Source organism: Dermacentor andersoni, chromosome 7 (assembly GCF_023375885.2).
Source record: "Dermacentor andersoni chromosome 7, qqDerAnde1_hic_scaffold, whole genome shotgun sequence".
NCBI lineage: Eukaryota > Metazoa > Arthropoda > Arachnida > Ixodida > Ixodidae > Dermacentor > Dermacentor andersoni.
Genome location: NC_092820.1, coordinates 69,878,563 through 69,897,452, shown reverse-complemented (window position 1 = coordinate 69,897,452; position 18,890 = coordinate 69,878,563). Strand labels below are relative to the sequence as shown.

The 18,890-nt window shown below is 44.7% G+C and overlaps 1 protein-coding gene across 1 annotated transcript; it reads right to left on the bottom strand.

The window, feature by feature from the left end:
* Positions 1-14,258: 14,258 nt before the first annotated feature.
* On the bottom strand, positions 14,259-16,451 carry LOC126534835 (thrombin inhibitor hemalin-like). Its single transcript, XM_055072123.1, has 3 exons — positions 16,388-16,451; positions 15,519-15,707; positions 14,259-14,671 (listed from the first exon to the last, which is right to left on the bottom strand). The coding sequence occupies exons 1-3, from the start codon at positions 16,428-16,430 to the stop codon at positions 14,472-14,474; spliced, it is 432 nt and encodes a 143-aa protein (XP_054928098.1). The 5' UTR covers positions 16,431-16,451; the 3' UTR covers positions 14,259-14,471.
* Between the last annotated feature and the right edge of the window lie 2,439 nt (positions 16,452-18,890).

Sequence of the window (18,890 nt, the reverse complement as noted above, 5' to 3'; positions counted from 1 at the left end):
TGGGAACCACGGCTGCGGGCCGCAGACAAATGGGCACCCAGTGGAAAAAGACAACAGGAATTCTTGTCGCAAGTACAGACATTTCTGTCGCGACTACAATAATTTCTCTTGTACGACAGAGGTTCCTGATGTTTCTGTAGTTGCGACAGACATTTCGCACGTTACGACAGAAATTCGGATGTCGCAACAGAAACATTCTGTCGCGAACACCAAGACTTCTGAAGTCGCAACAGAAACGTTCTGTCGCGTCAACAAGAGTTCTGAAGTCGTTACAACAGCTTTCTATCGTGACAGCGATTCTGACGTTACGACAGAAATTCTGTCGACGCAATAGAAAGATTCTGTCGCGACGACGAAGAGTTCTGAAGTCGCAACAGAAACTTTCGGTCACGACAACAAGAGTTCTGTAGTTACAGCAGCTTTCTATCGTTACAGCGATTTTGATGTTACGACAGAAATTCTGTCGTCGCAACGGAATTATTCTGTCGTGATGACGAAGAGTTCTGCAGTCGCAGCAGAAACGTTGTGTCGTGACAAGAATTCTGCAGTCACAACAACAGCTGACGTCGGAACAGAATTCTGACGTCGCAACAGAAACACTCGGTCGCGACGGCCAAGAGTTCTGTAGTCGCAAAACAAACATTCTATCACGACCACAATAGTGTGTGAAGTCGCAACAACAACTTTTTATCGCAAGAGCGATTCTGACGTCGCCACAGGAACTCTCTGTCGGGACTACACGGAAATGAGCTACTTTCTGTCGCAGCGACATAAGTTCTGACGCCTCGACAGAAGCGCTTTCCGTCACGACGCTTTAAACTTGTATATCCGTTTCGCATTGGTGGTGTACACTGTACTTTTCTGTGGCACGGCATTCAATCGTGCTTCTCTGAAGCCGGCAATTCTGATAGCACCGACACCGGCATAAAAGTCGACGTGGCCAATTGTTATAATTGTGCCTTACCACGAGGCACTAGCAACGCCACAACGGCCTCATCAAAATCATACCATCTGCGGGAATGGCTGCGTATCCGTTTTACTTTATTTGGTAAGATGTGGCACACAGGCCTGTGGACTTACATGTGCAGTTACACTGACGCATTAGTTAATTTCCCAGAAATATTGCATAAGCTTTTGCGAAGAGAAATGGAAGTCTTGGGTTGTTCCTCAAAGTTTCGTTAAAAGCTGTCTCGCTCTGGTCTCATTATTCTGGTACAGCGCTGGCGTGAGAAACCAGTATGCTGTCAGAAAGAACACTCATCCACGAATGTTTATGTAGCCATTTTGCATTGAACACACGAATTATATGCGCGCTCAAAAGCGTAAAGAGCCAGAGACAACTGTCGAAATTAGTAGTAACAACCCTAACAGTCACCGGTGTCTATTTCTGAATTTCTTATTTAATATGGATATCGTACATCAAAATCGATGTTCTAGCACTCCACGATGTAGCTGTCGATATTAACAACACTTTCGCTTTTCTAGAGATGCGGCAGTTGACGCGGTGGAGTGAATAGCGGATCTTGGCTCTTAAAATGCAAGTGTAAGCATCAGCGCATGTACACTCGAAAGACATGTGAGGGGTGGTGTACGGAGCGAGACAGCGAAAGAAGAAGACGGTGTTCCGAACGGTCGCTTTTTTCAAGTTCTCCGCTCCAAAGGATTTATCGGCCCCTGGCCGAGGTGCTGCTCCGGCTTCAGCCAGCAGCAATGACTACCGTGTTGTGCTACCTCATCTTCCTACCGGTAAGCTGGTTGTGGACTCCGTTTTCCTGCATACTGACTTAAGTGGCCGACCGTACAGAGCCGAAGACTTCAGAGACGCCTTTCGGAACGTTATTGACCTGAAGGAAATAAGTTCCATCGGTCAATTTCATATGTCGCACGTGTGGATGGTGACGTGCAAATCATTATTTATAATATCAAAGCTAGTCACGTGCGGAGAATTATCCGTAAAAGGTAGACGCTGCCTCGTTATTGACACTGACCCCACGGAAGTAAAAACAAGCTTTTATGGCTTCCTGAGCGTTTGGAAGACGATTACATTCGAGATGCGCTCCAGGCTTACGGGAAAGCGAAGTCTATATCAGCAGAAAGCGGGAGATTATCGGAAATGGAGCAAATGTTTGCCCTAAATCGTGACGTGGTATTAACTGTTGCCGATGGAGTCGGCGTGGGCGTCGCTCCACATCTGCTACACGTTTGTGGAGTGCAGAGCCTTGTATTGATTCCAGGCCTGCAACCACTTTGTCTCCACTGTAACAAGGTTGGGCACATTCGTCGAAACTGCAGAACCCCACGTTGTGAAGCCTGCCGACGCTTTGGCCACACAGATGAAGAATGTGTTGTGACATATACGCCGACAAGTTACGACACAGGACAAGGCCTCCGGATGAAAGCTTGCAGGATCACATAATGGATGTTACTGAGGTTCTCGAGGCAACGGGAGACGTTCCCTCTTCCGCGGATACGAGCTGTGCCAGAAGGCCCCTATACATGTTAAAGACAATGGCATCGCAGAACTGCCCGTGGAAAAGGAAAGTAGCGAAGAGGAAGAAGCGCCCACTACCACGCAGCCAGTTGCCGGCCAGCCAGCGAATGAGACAGCCGCTGATGACTCATCTGCTGCACCGAAGCATCTCAACACGTGCGCTATGCTGGCAGAGGACAGACGAAGTAGCGCGGATACGTCAATTCCGAAGCGCCGTGCGACTAACAGATCAGAATCAAGCACGGACAGCGAGACAGCCAGTACCACAAGAAAAGCACGTCGCCGCCAAACATCGATACATTCAGGAAAGTGCCGACGATCACGGTCCAGAAGGCCTGTTGAGGGTTCGGAGGGAGCCTCACCGTTACCCTCTAGGTCCGATCGCATAGAGAATTAAGTCTAAATAGTGGGTAGTCACCATGGCCCTGTCCCAGCAACTTCTCTTTGCGACTTTGAACGTGGGAGGCCTTAGGACTTCGCAGAAACAGGCGCAGCTTCGCCGGCTTTTGCCCAGGAAGCGCTTCGACTTCGTCGCCGTGCAGGAGACGAAGATTGAGAGTGATGACGAGACAGAAAGGGCTTTGCGTCCTTTTCTGTCTGAATATACTGTCTGCGTTTCACACACTCTTGGTTTATCCGCGGGCTGTTTCCTGTTTCTGAAGAAGAGCCTACTTTCTACAGCATTTAGTTACCATGTAGACAATGAAGGTCGATATATTTGTTGTGATGTTGTGTTGCAGGGTGTGCCATGGCGATTAGTCAACGTCAATGCATTTAATGACGCTGCAAAGCGAATTGTATTACTTGATGCTGTGCGTAGTTTAATGGACTGTTATCGTTGCAATGTGTTAATAGGAGATTTCAATTGTGTATGTGATCTGTGCGATCGAAGCGGCATTAACACTCAGCGGGACAGGAGTGGTGAAGTTTTATCTAACCTAACAGAAAATGCAGGGCTCATTGATATAGGAGTGTCGGGACAGGGAGCTCGCTCTTACACACGAATTCAAGGTTGCTCTTACGCCCCCCTTGATCGGATTTATGTTTCTTCATCACTCCTCTCCCGGGAACTGTCCTGCACTACTGTCCCAGTTTAGTTCTCTGATCATTGCATGGTTATCGCAAAGATTGGTGAGAAATGTGTAACCAATTTCCGACCATAGTGGGCACTCTGGAAGCTTAACTGTGAGCTCCTAAATGATCAGGAATTTATTAATTGCGTGCGCATGACCCTACGAAATTCTATTTCTAGTGACTTGCCGTTATTTGCAGCTTGGTAACTCTTTAAACAAGAGGTTCGTACAGTGGCTATAGAAATTGAATTCGCAGAAAGCATTCTATAGAAAGAATGAAGAAACAATACTTCTTAAGAGCCTACACAACCTTTATCAGACGGAATGCGAAAGGCCAGGCACTTACATTGTTGACATAGAAAATCTTAAATGTGAGTTGCAAAAGTATGATGCACTGCGTTACAGAGGTGCGCGAGTTCGATCTCGAAATAGGCGTGCTCTGCAGTCTGAGCAACCAACGCGTCAAGCTTTACATGACGAGCGACGTCACGCTGTTTCCAAAGTAATTCCGGAAATATACTCCGCAGGTAGTCTTCTGACAAATACGAATGACATAATTTCTAAGTTCGAAACTTATTACAATCTGTCGTTTAGTGGCCGGCCCGATGATCACGGTGCAAAGTTTTAGAGAGTTTTGTGTCTCTTGTAAAACCTTTACAGGATGATGACTGTGCATTCATTAGTGATACCCTTACGATTTAAGAAATTGAGCTAGCTATTGATCAGCCGCCTCTACCGAAAACACCCGGCCCTGATGGACTTTCCTGTGAATATTACAAAGCTTTCAAATCAATTATCAGTCCCATATTATTGGACATTTTTATTACAAGTTTAGAGGTAGACGCCCTTCCGCAATCTTTTTGCGAAACCCACGCAGTTTTAATTCTAAAAAGTTCAGATAAAGAGAAACTGCGTTCTGTTGAAAGCTACCGACCAATCACATTGTCAATCGTGGATTATAAAATTTTTGCAAAAGTTTTATCGAATAGATTGCAATTTCCGATGTCAGTTCTCATTGGTTCCCATCAGACGTGTGGAATTAGGGGCCGATCCATTCAAACCAACATACACATCGCCCGTACACTCCTTCAATACTGTTACGGTTCCACTGATTAGCTTGCAATGCTCCAGGTAGACCTTGCTAAAGCTTTTGATCGTGTCAGTCAGTCCTATTTATTTACTCTCCTGGAGCATGCCAATGTTGGCTCCGTTGTGCTTAAAGGCGTTAAGCTGTGCTATACGTGTTGTACTACTCGTTTAGTTATTAATGGTCAACTCTCTAAACCCGTTTCCATTTGCTCTTCGGTAAAACAAGGATGCCCTATGTCCCCATTACTATTCGCACTTTATCTGGAACCGCTATGCTTAAGCGTAATAAAGTCGACTTACATGTATGGCTTCAATATACTGGGTAATGAAGTAAATGTCTTAGCTTGTGCAGATGATTTAGCGTTCTTCTGCGCGGATAAGTCCAGTGTTGCAAAGGTAGTATCAACAATAGAGAAATTCGGCAGTGTATCAGGAGCACGAATGAACTGCGCAAGAAGCTTAGGCTTATGGTTTGGCTCATGGTGCTATACACCAAAACAGTTTGCAGGCGTTAATTGGACCGGTGTGCCGCCAAAGTATATCGGCGTGCCGCTAGACGCATATAAATTAGTCGCACACTATTGGAAAGAACGGGTTTCGGCCATGCAAAGTTACGCCCAGACATTCGTTCCACACCGACTTTCTATTTTCGGAAAAGCCAAGGCCTGCAATAAGTTCTTGGCAACAAAAATTTACTATGTATTGCAAGTTATACATTGTGCCAGGCTCCACGTCCAACGCTTTCACCGAATCTTTGCAACCTTCGTATGGTCTTCAACTTTTGAGCCCATGAGGCGAGAAAACATTTTCAGGGCCATTAGTGAAGGTGGGCTGGGTTTCGTACATCTTTATGTGCGGCAAATAGTGTCTCCTTTCTTCTTTTTTCGCGATACATCGCATCCTCTAATTCGGTCATTCATGGAAGTCATACTTGTTAATGCGTTACCTGATTTAATCGTTTCTTCCAATTTTTCTTCGCGTTTATGCTTGTGGGGTTTCATGCAAGAAGTTTACTTGGCGGTTCGTTTCCTGACAGTGGTTTTCCACTTAATATTCGTACTCTGTGTCGCGTAAAACGTTATACAAAGATTTATTTTCCATGATTTTCTGCCTCCATTTTACCGATCACTATACATTCAATGGCAAGGTCACGATGTACTAAAGCGAGTTCGTAAAATGTATATATCCCCTTGCTGCAAAACATTCTTTTATAAACTTCATAGTGAAACCCTACCGGTTAAAACATGGCTACAGAAAAAGGGTATCTTTGTCTCTTCCGTTAACTATCGCCTTTGTGACGTGCCAGAGACAATTGAACATTGTTTTATTATCTGCACCGACGCCATACTATTTTGGAAGGCCCTCCAACGGAGTTTAAAAAAATACTTTGACTTTAACGCTCATACTGTGCGATGCCTGCTGCCGACCTCTGATAATAGTGCACCTTTCGATATGTTTTCTCTCATCGGAATGCACAGTTTGTGGAAAACGCGAATGATGGACCGAAACGCCGAAACGGTTGTACCTACAAGGGTGCATTTCATCCAAATGACCCTACACGTAAAGCAGCTTCATGATGGACTTGATACCCAACTGGACTGGTACCCCATTTTGGTGAGGTGCCTATCCTTACCACCCTTCTAAAGTGGAGCCACATTTCTACCCAGAGTATGAAAGACGCGTTTTCTCTGAGTGACTATCATTGTGCTCTCCATTCTCTGATTATGCACAACTGGAGAATATCGGGTTGTTGCTGCTATAATCAATACCATGAAAGAAAATAAAAAACACGTAAGGAGTGGTGCAGTGGTAAGATGCCGGGCTCGGAATCGAAAGGTCGGAAGTTGGAATCCTCGGCGGGAACCTTTCATTCTTAATTTTTTTTTACTTCTGTATTTTTCTTTTTTGTACTTACAAATTTACATAGCCTTAAGGAGGTCTCGGTCAATTTTTAATTACATCAAGAACTACAGAACTGTCTACTACAGGACGTCACACTACAGACAACAGAACTACAGAGACAACGTCCCAAAATACGACAGTCAAATTTCCTGTTGTGTTTTTCAACTGGGCAACAATAGCTTATGGCTAAGGGCCACGGGTCATCAATGTAGGCTGATTACTACGCGGCTAAATTTGAGGGGATATAGAACTGACCTTGCTTGCGACAATTTTCTCTTGCACGTCGGGACGCAGGTAATGCATGAGGTGCCACAACCGATCATCTTCCGTCATAAGCGGATAGACACTGATGCACAGATGTAGAACTTTGCAAATATTGATCCGGAGATTCTGATGGCCGCTGGGCCCAATTAGGTAGCCGGAAAAGGTCTATTCAGAGTCGTTGCAGACTTTAAAGACGTTTTTATTAGTGTTGTGCCCTTTTCCCTCGAATTAGGGGCACCCGTTGATATTTAGGTGGTGTATCACTTTTCTGCATCCCCGTCCAATGCCAGATACAAATATTTATCATTTGTCGCTTGATTGCAGTTGTTAGGTGAGCCTACATATTTGTAGGAAAGCAGCCACTCGGAGATTTCTTTTACTGGCATGCCTCTAAAGACTCGCGGCAAGCCAAAATGTATAGTTTGAGTGATGGTAGCGACTACTGCAGAGGGTTCGCTCATAGTGGAGCTGTCAGAAGAAGGTTCCAGAGTTTTTTTACCACGGCTCATTATGTTAGAGCAGGGTCTTCGCTAACGAGTACGTTGCACCGCATTGTAGAGAAGTAGCGCAACAGTTTGCATTTAGATGCATCAACTCACAAGGGAGACGACGATGAAAGGGGATGAGCTCCTGCAAAGGCAAGTGCAGATCGACAGGTATGCCGAAGATGAAGAGCAGCATTTTGCAAATTATGTTTATTGAAGTAGATAATACTTTAAAGCAACACTCTACACTGCTAAAGGAAACACCATGCAGATCAATGTTATGCCAGTCGTCGGCGGCCTGCCTGAGCGGCTTTGACTGGCCTGGCCTCGTCGCCCAAGGGGAACTGTCGATTTTTGTCTCCTTGCTTTCCACAAGAAGAATGGCATCGCTTCCTTAAACGTTTTTTCAGCATCCAATCAAAACATGGCCTTGTGGATACGAAGGCCCCTTCGCCAATCGCCAACTCAGAAAAATCAGGCATGCCGACGTGGTTGACTATCGGCGAGAGTTTAGGCGACCAAACAAGGTCTCTAAACACTACGTAGAGGACAACAGTAAGCATAACTGACGCATAGCCAGTGTAAGGTATCGCGCGATGTGTCGTGAAAGCACGCCGAGCGAAACTACATTGCAAAGTATGTGTGTCTTTGATGCTAGCCCGTGGACAGAGCCCCCTCTCCAAGGCGGTCAACTTGTCACCCCGCGAAATCTTTTTTACGAAATGGCGTGCCTTTCTGTTTGAAGTCAACATGGTCGCTGCAGAAATGTGTAAGGTGCCAACTACAATAGAAGGAGACTTTCGGTTTTATTCAATGATGTAGCTAACCTGTGTACGGCAAATTGTGATAGGTCCTCAAGGGCTAAACTAAAGTCGGCAACGCAAACGCCTATTTGAGGTGGCACATTGGAGTTTCATTGCCATTAGCAAAAACGTGTGACTACATTGCCACCTCTTGTGTAAATAAATACCTTAATGCGCTGCTTAATGTTCACTGGTGCGGGCTAGGCGCTTTCCTCGTGATCTTTCTTTCCCCGAATGACTGGAGCTTTTATCTTTCTGATTCGTCCACGGTATTTCACTGTAAAGGATGTCTCATAACTTTCTCATTTAACCTATCACGTTCCTGTCCTGTTCTCATCTAACCTATCACGTTCCTGCTAACCATCTTTATAGCGTACACAGGCCCCTGTATACGGAGGCCGCATGATGACAACTTCGCGGTGTCTATGAGACGACCATTGTGAAATTATTACGATTGTATAACAACGAGGGCGTGATGACGGTGGAATAAGGTCATTGGGATTACTACGAATGTGTGATAAAGATGGCATGACGACGTCTCTATGAAATCGATTATATGAAAATGATGTGAGATGACACGAGGACTGCTGCATGACGATGCTACAACAGCGACAGCGTAACGAGGGCATGAGAACAATGGGATGATGACCATAGCGTTACAGCGACGGCACGACGAAAACTGAGCAACGTGGCCTCGCGTGCTATACTCTCCCACCTGTCTTCCTCACCACTGTCACTGCGGACATGACCATGACGCAAAACTAAGCAAGAAGCTGAAAAAACGCTAGCGTTTTCGAGCGCTTCAACAAGAATTTCGTGGAGCTACAAGGGAAAATATGTGCTTATAAGCACAAAGGTCAAAAGGAGGCTGTTTGTAGACGATCTAAAGAAAGTGCACAATCCCTTGTTAACCCATAATTCCTGGTAGTAGACGAGAAGCATGAGGCCCTTACCAGCGGGATGAAATAGGCCGTTGCCTAAAATTCGGTCTCTGGTGATCCCACGATAGCACAAATATTACACAGCTTTAGTTCGGCGTCGACAACCACCAACGTAAGCAAAGCCATCGAAGCGACTACGCACAAAGCAGCTTTAGTTAGACAAACGCCAAAGTTGAGAAGGGGACTGCCGACTTGGACGCGCTGGAGCAGGTAGCGTGCTTCTCAGCGCAACCATATGCGAGATTTTCGAACTATGTAGCCAATATCTGCCGCCACGAAGTCAAACCACAAGCCGCATTCATTCTTATTTCGGATTCATGAAAAAAACATTGTGCTCTCGTGCACAATCGAGAACACACGAAAGCATCCCACAAAGCCGGCAGAGCCCGCCGTGGATGCTACACAGCTTGTGAAAAGCAGCGGGCACACTCAATATACCTTGCGTGCTCCTGCGTATTGCGCATGCGTGCTGGGTCCTCCGCGGGTTCCCTGCGTGCGCATAGCTGTTGCGGACGCCCAACTAAAAGTGTAGATAAACGCGATAGCGTTCTGTGGCCCGCGACGCTTGTTTATAAAAAAGTTTATTTCAACAAAAGACAACAAGAGCATTAAGTCTCCATGACGGCACAATTTCATTAGGGCGATAAAATGTACAAAGTACGAATTATTTTATACACGGCACGTATTTAATGAAGGGCGCGAGTTTACGCTTCCTAGCATATAAGCACATAGACATACGAAAACCACAGTTATACAATAGCTAAATGTAACATTATAAAAATGATGTTCAGTATAACGGTGTACAGAAAGTTTATGTAAAATGGTGATGTGAAAGAGGCACTTTGCACAGTTTTGTAGTTACGCTATGGGATGTGTGTACACAAAAATGATCATGCATACGAAAGCACGCACACAGAGAAATTTTTGGCACATACGTATTATGCACTGTGCTCAGCGATTGAAACGGCATACTCAGACAGCATGGTGGCCGTCAGTTCTTTTGCGCCACCGTTGGACGCTGAAAACATTGAGCTGATGCACTAATGCCTATATGAAAACGAGAGTCATTTCAATGCATCTTAATGCAATTGGACCACGTAAACAATCACCCCGCACACACCGATGGCGCAGGAACCAGCGACCGCCATAGTGTCCGAGTGCTACGTTTCAATCGCTGAGCACTGTGCATTTAATTAATACATTTGATGGCCTGACTACAAGAACCGCGCTGGTCGAAAATTAAGCCGTACGCGTCTATCAGCCACCGACAAAAGCCAACTTTCGTTCTGTGTGCCTGTAAATAGGTATATTCGCTTGTATCTCCAAGACATACTTATTGAAGCACTCCAGAGCACCAGGTCTGCTTAGCTCATTGCTCCGTTTCGCGCCATGGGCACCGTCCGCACTGAACGTGGTGAGCCAGATGGTTGGGAGAGAATCGCACGCTCCGTCAACGTTCTCAGGTTCTCGTGGTTGACTCTGTTGGCCTTGTTCGCAGGTGCAGAGCTTCGCAGCGAGCCAGAAGTTACTTCCATTGGTTGGAACGCTTGAGATGACGTGCCCGCTTCTACCAATGAAACGTTAAGTTCGTCAGGGTGAGCAAGCTTTTCGCTTGCTTCACTTGTTTACTGAAACACCTCCAGAAGGTGTTCCGCTCCGCGCATCACTGCTGGAGATACCTACCGTTTCCACACGTCGTTCCTCCCCCAACCCCATTCCTGCTTCGTGGTTTGATCGCAATCATGCTGCCATAAGTTAATCGAGAATATGGCGCAGATTTTATGCCATCGTCGTCCACAGGTTGCCGGTATTTGTTGCCATGGGGTTGAAATGTTGTCGCGGTCCTTTCATCGTTACTATTCCTGCTTCGTCATCCCATTCTCTTCATGCCGTCATCGTCACACCAACATCATCCCATTCGCTTTCATCCTATTGTAATCATGCCGTTGTTACGCTGTCACCATAGCGAGCATCGTCATACAGCAGTCGCCATGCCACGTCACCACATCGTTGTCATATAGTCGGGGTCATACAGACGACGTCACGCCATTTTGTCATATAGGCGTAGTTATCTCATTAACCTCATGCCATCGTAATTACGCTCTCGTTCCGATACCAACGTAATAATTTCCCAATATCCTCTCATAGACGCCTGGATGGTGTCGTCATACGGCCTGTCCTTGCAGAGGCACCACCCCTGTGTATGACTTCAGAGTCGGTGAGCACTCAAGCAGGGAAGAGGCACGTAATACGGTAAATTAGAAACTTGCAAAACACCATTTACACTGCAATGCCATTGACGCATCAGGAACTTCATATACCCAAGCGATTCGGCTAGCTCGAGATCAGCAGGAAACCCCTTGACCGCGCCACAGAGAATTAAGCAACGCATGAAGGTAATTCTTGACATAAGAACTGGCAGTGTAGTCATATGTGTTTGTTAATGGCAAGGTAACTGCAATGCGACAAAGAGAATAAGCGTTTGCGTTCCCAATGTTAGTTTAACTTTTGAGGGCTTATCACAAAGATGTCATCCATCAGGTAATCGATCAACCGGCAGAGTACAATCAGCCTCGCTATATCGCTTTCATAGATTACCAAAAGGCCTTTTATTCTGTAGAGATACCAACAATCAGAGAGGAATTACGTTATCAAAGTGGATATTATGCTTACGTAAATATCTTTGAAAATATCTAGACAGATTCCCCTGCTACCTTACTTATTAAAAAGAATAGGAAGATGCCTTTAATAAAGGGGTCAGACAACGAGGCACAATATCTCCATTGTTATTCACTGAGCCATTGGTAGAAGTATTCAAGCTATTGAACTAGGGAGGCTTAGTTGTGAGAGATCAACAGCAATATCTCAGCAACCTTAGATTTGCAGGTGACATTGGCCTCTTCAGCAACACTGTAGACCAGTTTTGTCAAGTGATTGAAGACCTTAACAGAGAAAGTGTAAGAGCTGCGTTGAAGATTAACATGCAGAAGACAAAGAAAATGATCAATAGGCAGGTAAGAGAACAAGCGTCCAGGATCACCAGTCAACCCCCCAAGTCGATTCCCTAGGTCAATAACTCACAAGCGACCGTGACCATGAGAAGAATTAGCATGGATTGTAGAGTATACGGCAGGCATTGTCAGATCCTGAATGGAACAATACCATTATCATTGAAAAAAAAGCGTACAATCAGTTCATTTTACCGGTATATATTTAAGGGGTAGAAACTTGAGGACATGTTAAGGACCGCGCAAAATAGGGATGGAACGGAGAACGTTATTCGTATAGTTAAGAGAAAGGAAGAGAGCTGTGTGGATCAGAGAGCAAACGGGTATAGCCGATATTCTAATTGACATTAACAGAAAGAAATGGAGCTTGGCAGGTCATGTAAAGTGTAGCTTAGATAACCAGTGAACCATTAGGGTTACCGAATGGGTGCCAAGAGAAGGGAAACGCAGTTGGCGACGGCAAAAGATTTGGTGTGGTGACGAAATTAAGAAATTCGCAAGCGGTAGTTGTAATCGGTTGGCACAGGACATGGGTAATTGCAGATCGCAGGCAGATGCCTTCGTCCTGCAGTGGTTATAATAATATAGGGTAATGATAATGATGAAAAAAATTCAAACATTCACGGCCAGCGACAACATAGTTTGACATCGCTGCCATTTACGATTGTGGCAACAATTCCTTTTTTTTTAATGTTTTCCCTCAGTTAGTTCTTCCCGCGATAAAGAGATGGCGACGGTTGCAACGAGCCGCAATTTTTTTTGCATGTGGGCTCCTACGGAAACTTGGCTACCTGTTTACATATGCCTTGGATACGTCGGCGCTTTACCGCTGTGAAGTACTTTGGGCGGAGCGTGACTCTCTCTTTATCTTGAACTTCACTGGGAGCTAGAAGGACCAAGATGATACGTAAACGTCATCTTGAACGCGGGGAATCTGCCAATCCCGCGCTCATCGTTAAACGCCAAGCCCGGGCCAAACGTACTTCGAAACAGATTCCGGACAGACGTGCCCAGGAGACCGGCGAAGTGCTAGCAGCTCGACCAGCCACCAGGCGAACTTCGCGTCCGGTTCAGTACCATGCCCTAGTAAACGCGGAGTTGGCGAGGCAACGAGAACAAACAATTAGATAAACAATACGAAAACATTCACTAAAGCAGTGACGGAAGCAGTGAGAGAGGGTATGCTCATGAAATACCACTTCAGTTCATTGAACAGTGCTAGATTCTTTCTTTGCCCAATGCAGAAAAGATGTTATGCCTTTGTCGTACTACGTCCCCCCGCGCTGTCCTAGGTCTTATAACGCTGTATTCGAAGGAAATGGTATAATACGGTATTATAAGTTTAATATAGTTTAATGTTCACGTAACATAAATTATATTGTTGCACTATATTTTGTTCCACTGTGTATTACTACATATTTCCTGTCTCGAAATGTCTGCGACAAGTTTTGATAATAATTAACGCTTTTACTTCAGGATTTTATATATTTGTTGCCTCAAAAGATGCATTCCTTCTTATTAAGGGAGTGTACAAAAGCAGGACCCTATTTTTACTTGTATATGGCCAGGATAGCACCTGCAGCTTACGAACGTGAAAACGAGAAATAAACCAAATTAAAAAGAAAAAGAAACATACTTCAAGGCAAAATGTCGCGCTGGTGTACAACAGCGTTTTCAATGTATATCAACGACCCAATCTTAATATACTTATCGGTCCTCACAGTGCTCAACTTGAAGAAAGCACTGCAGAAGCTGTGATCCGGGATAAGCAGCGGGAGCGGACGACATCCAACCGTCATTTTAAGTGGATTTGTTGGTCTGATATTAGAGTTCTCTTTGCTTACGCAAATAGAGCCAACACAAAAGCATGAAATAATGTCGTACGTTAGACATCATGGTCATAATGAATGATCCAGATTACGGCAGCTCACTATACCTAATATTATTTACCAAACTTTGAAACGAAGCACTTGGCGATATTGAAAAATTGTGGCCATAATTCAATAATTTGACAGGAACATGTATTCCATACCTCCTTATTTCTTCAACATGCAAATTATGCTAGTCATCCTATAGATAACGAATGTGGAAATTTGTTTGAATATCATAACCGCATTTTGCACATTTCTTCTCACCCGCCTGACTTTGGTTGTATTTGAAATGCTTGGTATTTATTTCTTCGAACAAATATTGAGGGAGCCATTATTCAATGAGCTTGGGAACATTTATTGAGTCCAGGATCACGTCGATCAGAAGTAAACAATCGAATATGATACATAATAAACACCTGACAACGCCTTTTTCAATGTCCCTTGCTGATTTTCTTTGATAATTTCTCTACCATTCATTTCTGGTCTGGTTCTATGCCCTGACCCTTAATGGAGCAATATTATTAGGGAACTGATTTCTAATACACTATGCGACTCGCAGCATGGGCTCTCCAGGCTTCTTGTACCCGCAGGATTGCATGCAGTCCACGGGTGACTCGAAATTGTTGCCGTTGCTGTTGCATCCTCCATAAACGAAGGGACGGCAAGAGTTGGTCTCCTGGTCGTAGTAGAACCGATGGAAGGAGCCCAGGCAAGGACCAGGATACGGTGGTTTTCGGCACACGGCTGTAAAAATAACCACATTGTGCAAAATCTTTGCAGAGCATAGCAGCAGACTGCAGTAATAAGAATGAAGTAGACTAAAATAGTTTAGATCATCGCAGTGCAAAACACGTTTCGACTAAACGAAGTCCTGTGCTTCAGGAATTGCTGTAAGTATATACAATGACGAGGTGCAAGATATAGTTGGCTTATGTTGTTTAAAAAATGAAAGTTAAAACGTGCAGCGATGTAATCTTACTGAAAGTAGTATCATTCTGCACTCACCCAATACCCGATCAGTGCTAGCTATATTATTACAAGAGCGAAGTAGCTGTACGCTTACAGATATGTTTGGAAAGTAAGCCTTTTGTTTGGAAGTCAAGTATTGTGTTCCTACAATCCTTTCTCCCTCATTTCGCTATATTCAGATATTTCATCGCGTGATTAATTGAGTACTTCGGAGAAAAAAAGCAGTAGGGGACAAAGAGAACAAAAGCTGCCTGAATTTGCCAACCTTGAGTTCATCCGTGTTACCAAAGTAGGCGTCATCAGCAACGCGGAACTTTTGGGTGGCTAGGGGGCAAATTAAATGGAAAGAAACTTCTTTTTAATGCATGCCAAAATCTACTACCTTGTGGTGGCAGTGGTGAACATACCCCTAAATACACTAATTACCGCGAAGCCTATGAAGAAATTTGACAACTATGGTACATCATATCTCCTCTGAAGGAGTCATGCTAAAGCACCTTGCCTATTTCAAAGCATAACTTTGACGTGTGCGCCTTAAAACTGCACAACATTCATTAGTGCCGATTTGATTAACAGAGATATAATCAGTCAACTCATTTACGAAAATAAAACGGTGGCTCACGTTCGCCTGTTAAGCATGCCTCTTCGCACTTCTCTTGCGTCAGGTATTGGTTCTCATTATCGGCGCTGCCTCCGTAATAGAACCTTTCGCATTTTCCAGTCTCCTTGTTGAACCACCACCACGGCGTCCCAGCTTTGATAGTTGTGGCCACGGGCTTCTGCCCGCATTGCTTCTCAAAGTTTGTCGCCGCTGCAGAAAAAACAATAGTTCTGTTGTTCAGCTACTCGGCGCGTCGAGGTGATTTATTTCACACACTTTCCAGGACTGAGCATTCAGAACGCATTGTTAAGCGCAGACCATCTACGGCTCATCAAGGTACCTCCAGGTCATCTGTGTATCATTTTAATGACACGTGAAGCAAATATGCATTATCTCTACTACTATAATAAAATATTTGATGCGCACTGTTTTGGCTAATTTATATTAAGCTACTTGGGCTCGCAATCTGTCATACACATTAGAAAGGCTGACTCCATATACGCGCCCTTTCAGGAAATTAACTAGGAAGTGTAGTGAAGTAGAAGCTCTGCCTGATTTTGTTGAGGATTTTGGCATATCATGAAAATATAATAGTATCATGCTCCTTTACAGATCTTGTTATGCACAATATTGCGTAAGTAATATTATATCAACGTATATATTGTTCTAACATTTTTCTCTATTGAATTGGTCTGTACCAATACGCCTACTGCTGTGTACATGAGTGTCTTTGCTGTCCTCAACGCAAACACAAAATGGAAGGTTTTAGTTCCAGAGTTGTCTGCTTAACATAACACATGACACATGGGAACGGTCACACACTTGTCCATATTGCAGCAAACTTAAACAGTAAATGCCCCAGAGATATACGGGGCTTGTCGTAAACTTACCAAGTGCTGTGCAAAGGAGCGCTAGGAAAACGTACAGCTTCATTTTGAGCAAGGCCGTCTTCGTTGTGATGATAATTTGCGGACTGGATCTCGCTTATATGCAACGCCGAACAATGGGACGCGACGGTTGTTCTAGAATAATTTTATCTGTCATTCCGAGACGGACATGATAACGAATACACCTCCTTCGTGCCTTTGCGATCGGCAGGAATGAATAGAGATAATAAGCGAGAACAATGGTGTTTGGTAAAGTCACTGATTTTTCAATTACATCGTTTTGTTCATGGAATCACATGTGTTGCACCTGGTTATAAAAAAAAGAGAGTGCTCTTTTTAACTCACAACGTTGGGAACGCAAGCATTAAGCATGTGGACTAAGACACCACAGTCGCATGTCAAACCTTCCACCCTTTACAAATTTCGGTTCTTTGCTCATAGGGTCCCGGTCACCATAACTACAACGCACCACAACAATCATAAGGTGCCTCAAGGCGGACGAGGCCTACATGTATATTGTATCCGCTCAATGTATGACAGCTTAGACAACTTTGAACTGAATAGCGGTGTGGGTATCAAGCAGCGTGGGTATCAAAACACACCTAGCTGTAGAGAAATTAAGAAAGTCATCAGGTCGCATGTATATGAATTATCCATCCGACAACAACTGAACGCGAATGAGAGGCCTCTGAAATAGATACACATTCCACGGAGATGTGCAGTTACGTTGACTCCGTCCAAAACTTACACGAGCGGAAGGTCAACTCAGCAAAATCCTTTCCTTAGTCCTGCGTTGATTTATTTCATGTGCTAGGCATTCGCCGAATATCTCCTGTACATGATAGGGGAGGCGTTATTCCAATAGTGCGAGCCAAAGATCGTCTAGGTATGCCTACTAGCTCATTTCTATTACACCAATCACTGTGCTTGCTCACCATGACGTCACTCCGCTCCGCACGGCCCACCCCCCTTACTCCATCCTTGAAGAGTGGGTTAATGCATATGCGGATTAACGATAAGTTTTGTTACCTTGTTCTTATCTACTAGGGCGTATGGCCTGATTGCGCACTATGTTAACTAAGAATTTAGAATCCTGAGTCATACCTCGAGTTCAGTGCTTATATACTGTCTAATATGTGAACTTTCTGATGGAGCTCGTGAAATCAATTTTTCGCCACTCTGAATCCCACTTCCCTCTCCCCAGTGCAGGGTAGCAACCGGGTGCCACCTCGTGTGACGTCGTTTCTTTCCTGTTTTCTTTTTCTCTGTCTCCGGCAATAACGCAGCAATAACGGCACTCGTCGGTGCGCGTTTCGCTAGATGAAGTTTTGATAGGAACAAACAACTCCTCCATGCGAGCTATCAGCATGGTAGTGAGAGAGAGAGACAGAGAGAGAGAGAGAGAATGAAACCTTTATTTGAAGCAGTGACTTGTCAGTCGAGGTGGGAGGGTCCCTTATTCCAGGAACCCTCTGTCTTGGATCGCCCTCCGGGCCCGGGCGACGGGTTCGCGCTGGTCGACCAGGTCAAGCTTGGAGATGGCAGCCTCCCAAGTTTCAGCGAGGATGTTTTGGTCTGCGTCTTCTGGGGCTACTTGTCGTGCCGCTGTGATGGTTTCTCGGGTTTTCTTGCATTGCAGTAGGAGGTGCGCCAGGCTGTCTGGCACGTTGCAGTGTGGACAGGTGTAGCTGTATAGCGTCGGGTGGAAATGATGCAGTAAGCTTCCATGGTTAAGGTAATGCTCTGGAGTCGCCTGTATTCAGTGCCTTCGTTTCTCGTTAGTTTTGGATGTGGTGGAGGGTATACCCTGCGTCCAAGGCGATAGTGCTGCAGTAGTGCTTGATAAGTTAGCGGTATTGTTTCTGTTTCCTCCGCTGATTTGGGTGGGTGGGACATGCCTAGAATCTCGTGCGTAGTGAGAGAAAAAAATTCACCAACGAATACGACACTCTCTAATGCGAATTTTGAGTGCAAATGATTCGTCAACCCCCTCAATAAGGTGTTTATAGCCATGAATATTGCTAGTAAATGCATAAAACAATAAAATATAGCCCCTCGCTTCGCTTGGGCAACAATTCTGGTGTATTACATAAGAGCACGTGCAGCCTACAAATGTATGATTCAGAACGCGAAACTCATGGCGATGTTTCTTAAGGCAAAATTTGTATTTTCCTGTATATCCTGGCTGAAGGGTGCTGTCCAGTCAATTACAACATCGGGGGATATATTTGTGCATCTATTTGTGAAGGATACAGGAACTACTAGGCAAGTGCCTTATACAAACCTTGTACAGGCGTCTCTTAACACGCCGATCTTACGTGCATGGTTAAATATATTTACGGATTAATTGATTTCCGTTATTTTCTTTCATTTTGCCACTCAGTATTTGATATTCCGTATGTGCACATTCTTGAACAATGCTCCCTAATGGGCATGATAACGCTGGAGTTCCTACTAAACCTGAACATTCAGTATGGACTCGGAGATGTACCTAAAACAAAGATTT

Bases quoted from the DNA above. Each gene is read 5' to 3' on its own strand.
- LOC126534835 (XM_055072123.1), bottom strand. From the start codon at position 16,430: ATGAAGCTGTACGTTTTCCTAGCGCTCCTTTGCACAGCACTTG. The intron at 15,708-16,387 runs GTAAGTTTACGA...TTTTTTCTGCAG, and splicing joins GCTCCTTTGCACAGCACTTG to CGGCGACAAACTTTGAGAAG. The intron at 14,672-15,518 runs GTGAGCCACCGT...TTATTTTTACAG, and splicing joins GGCATGCTTAACAGGCGAAC to CCGTGTGCCGAAAACCACCG.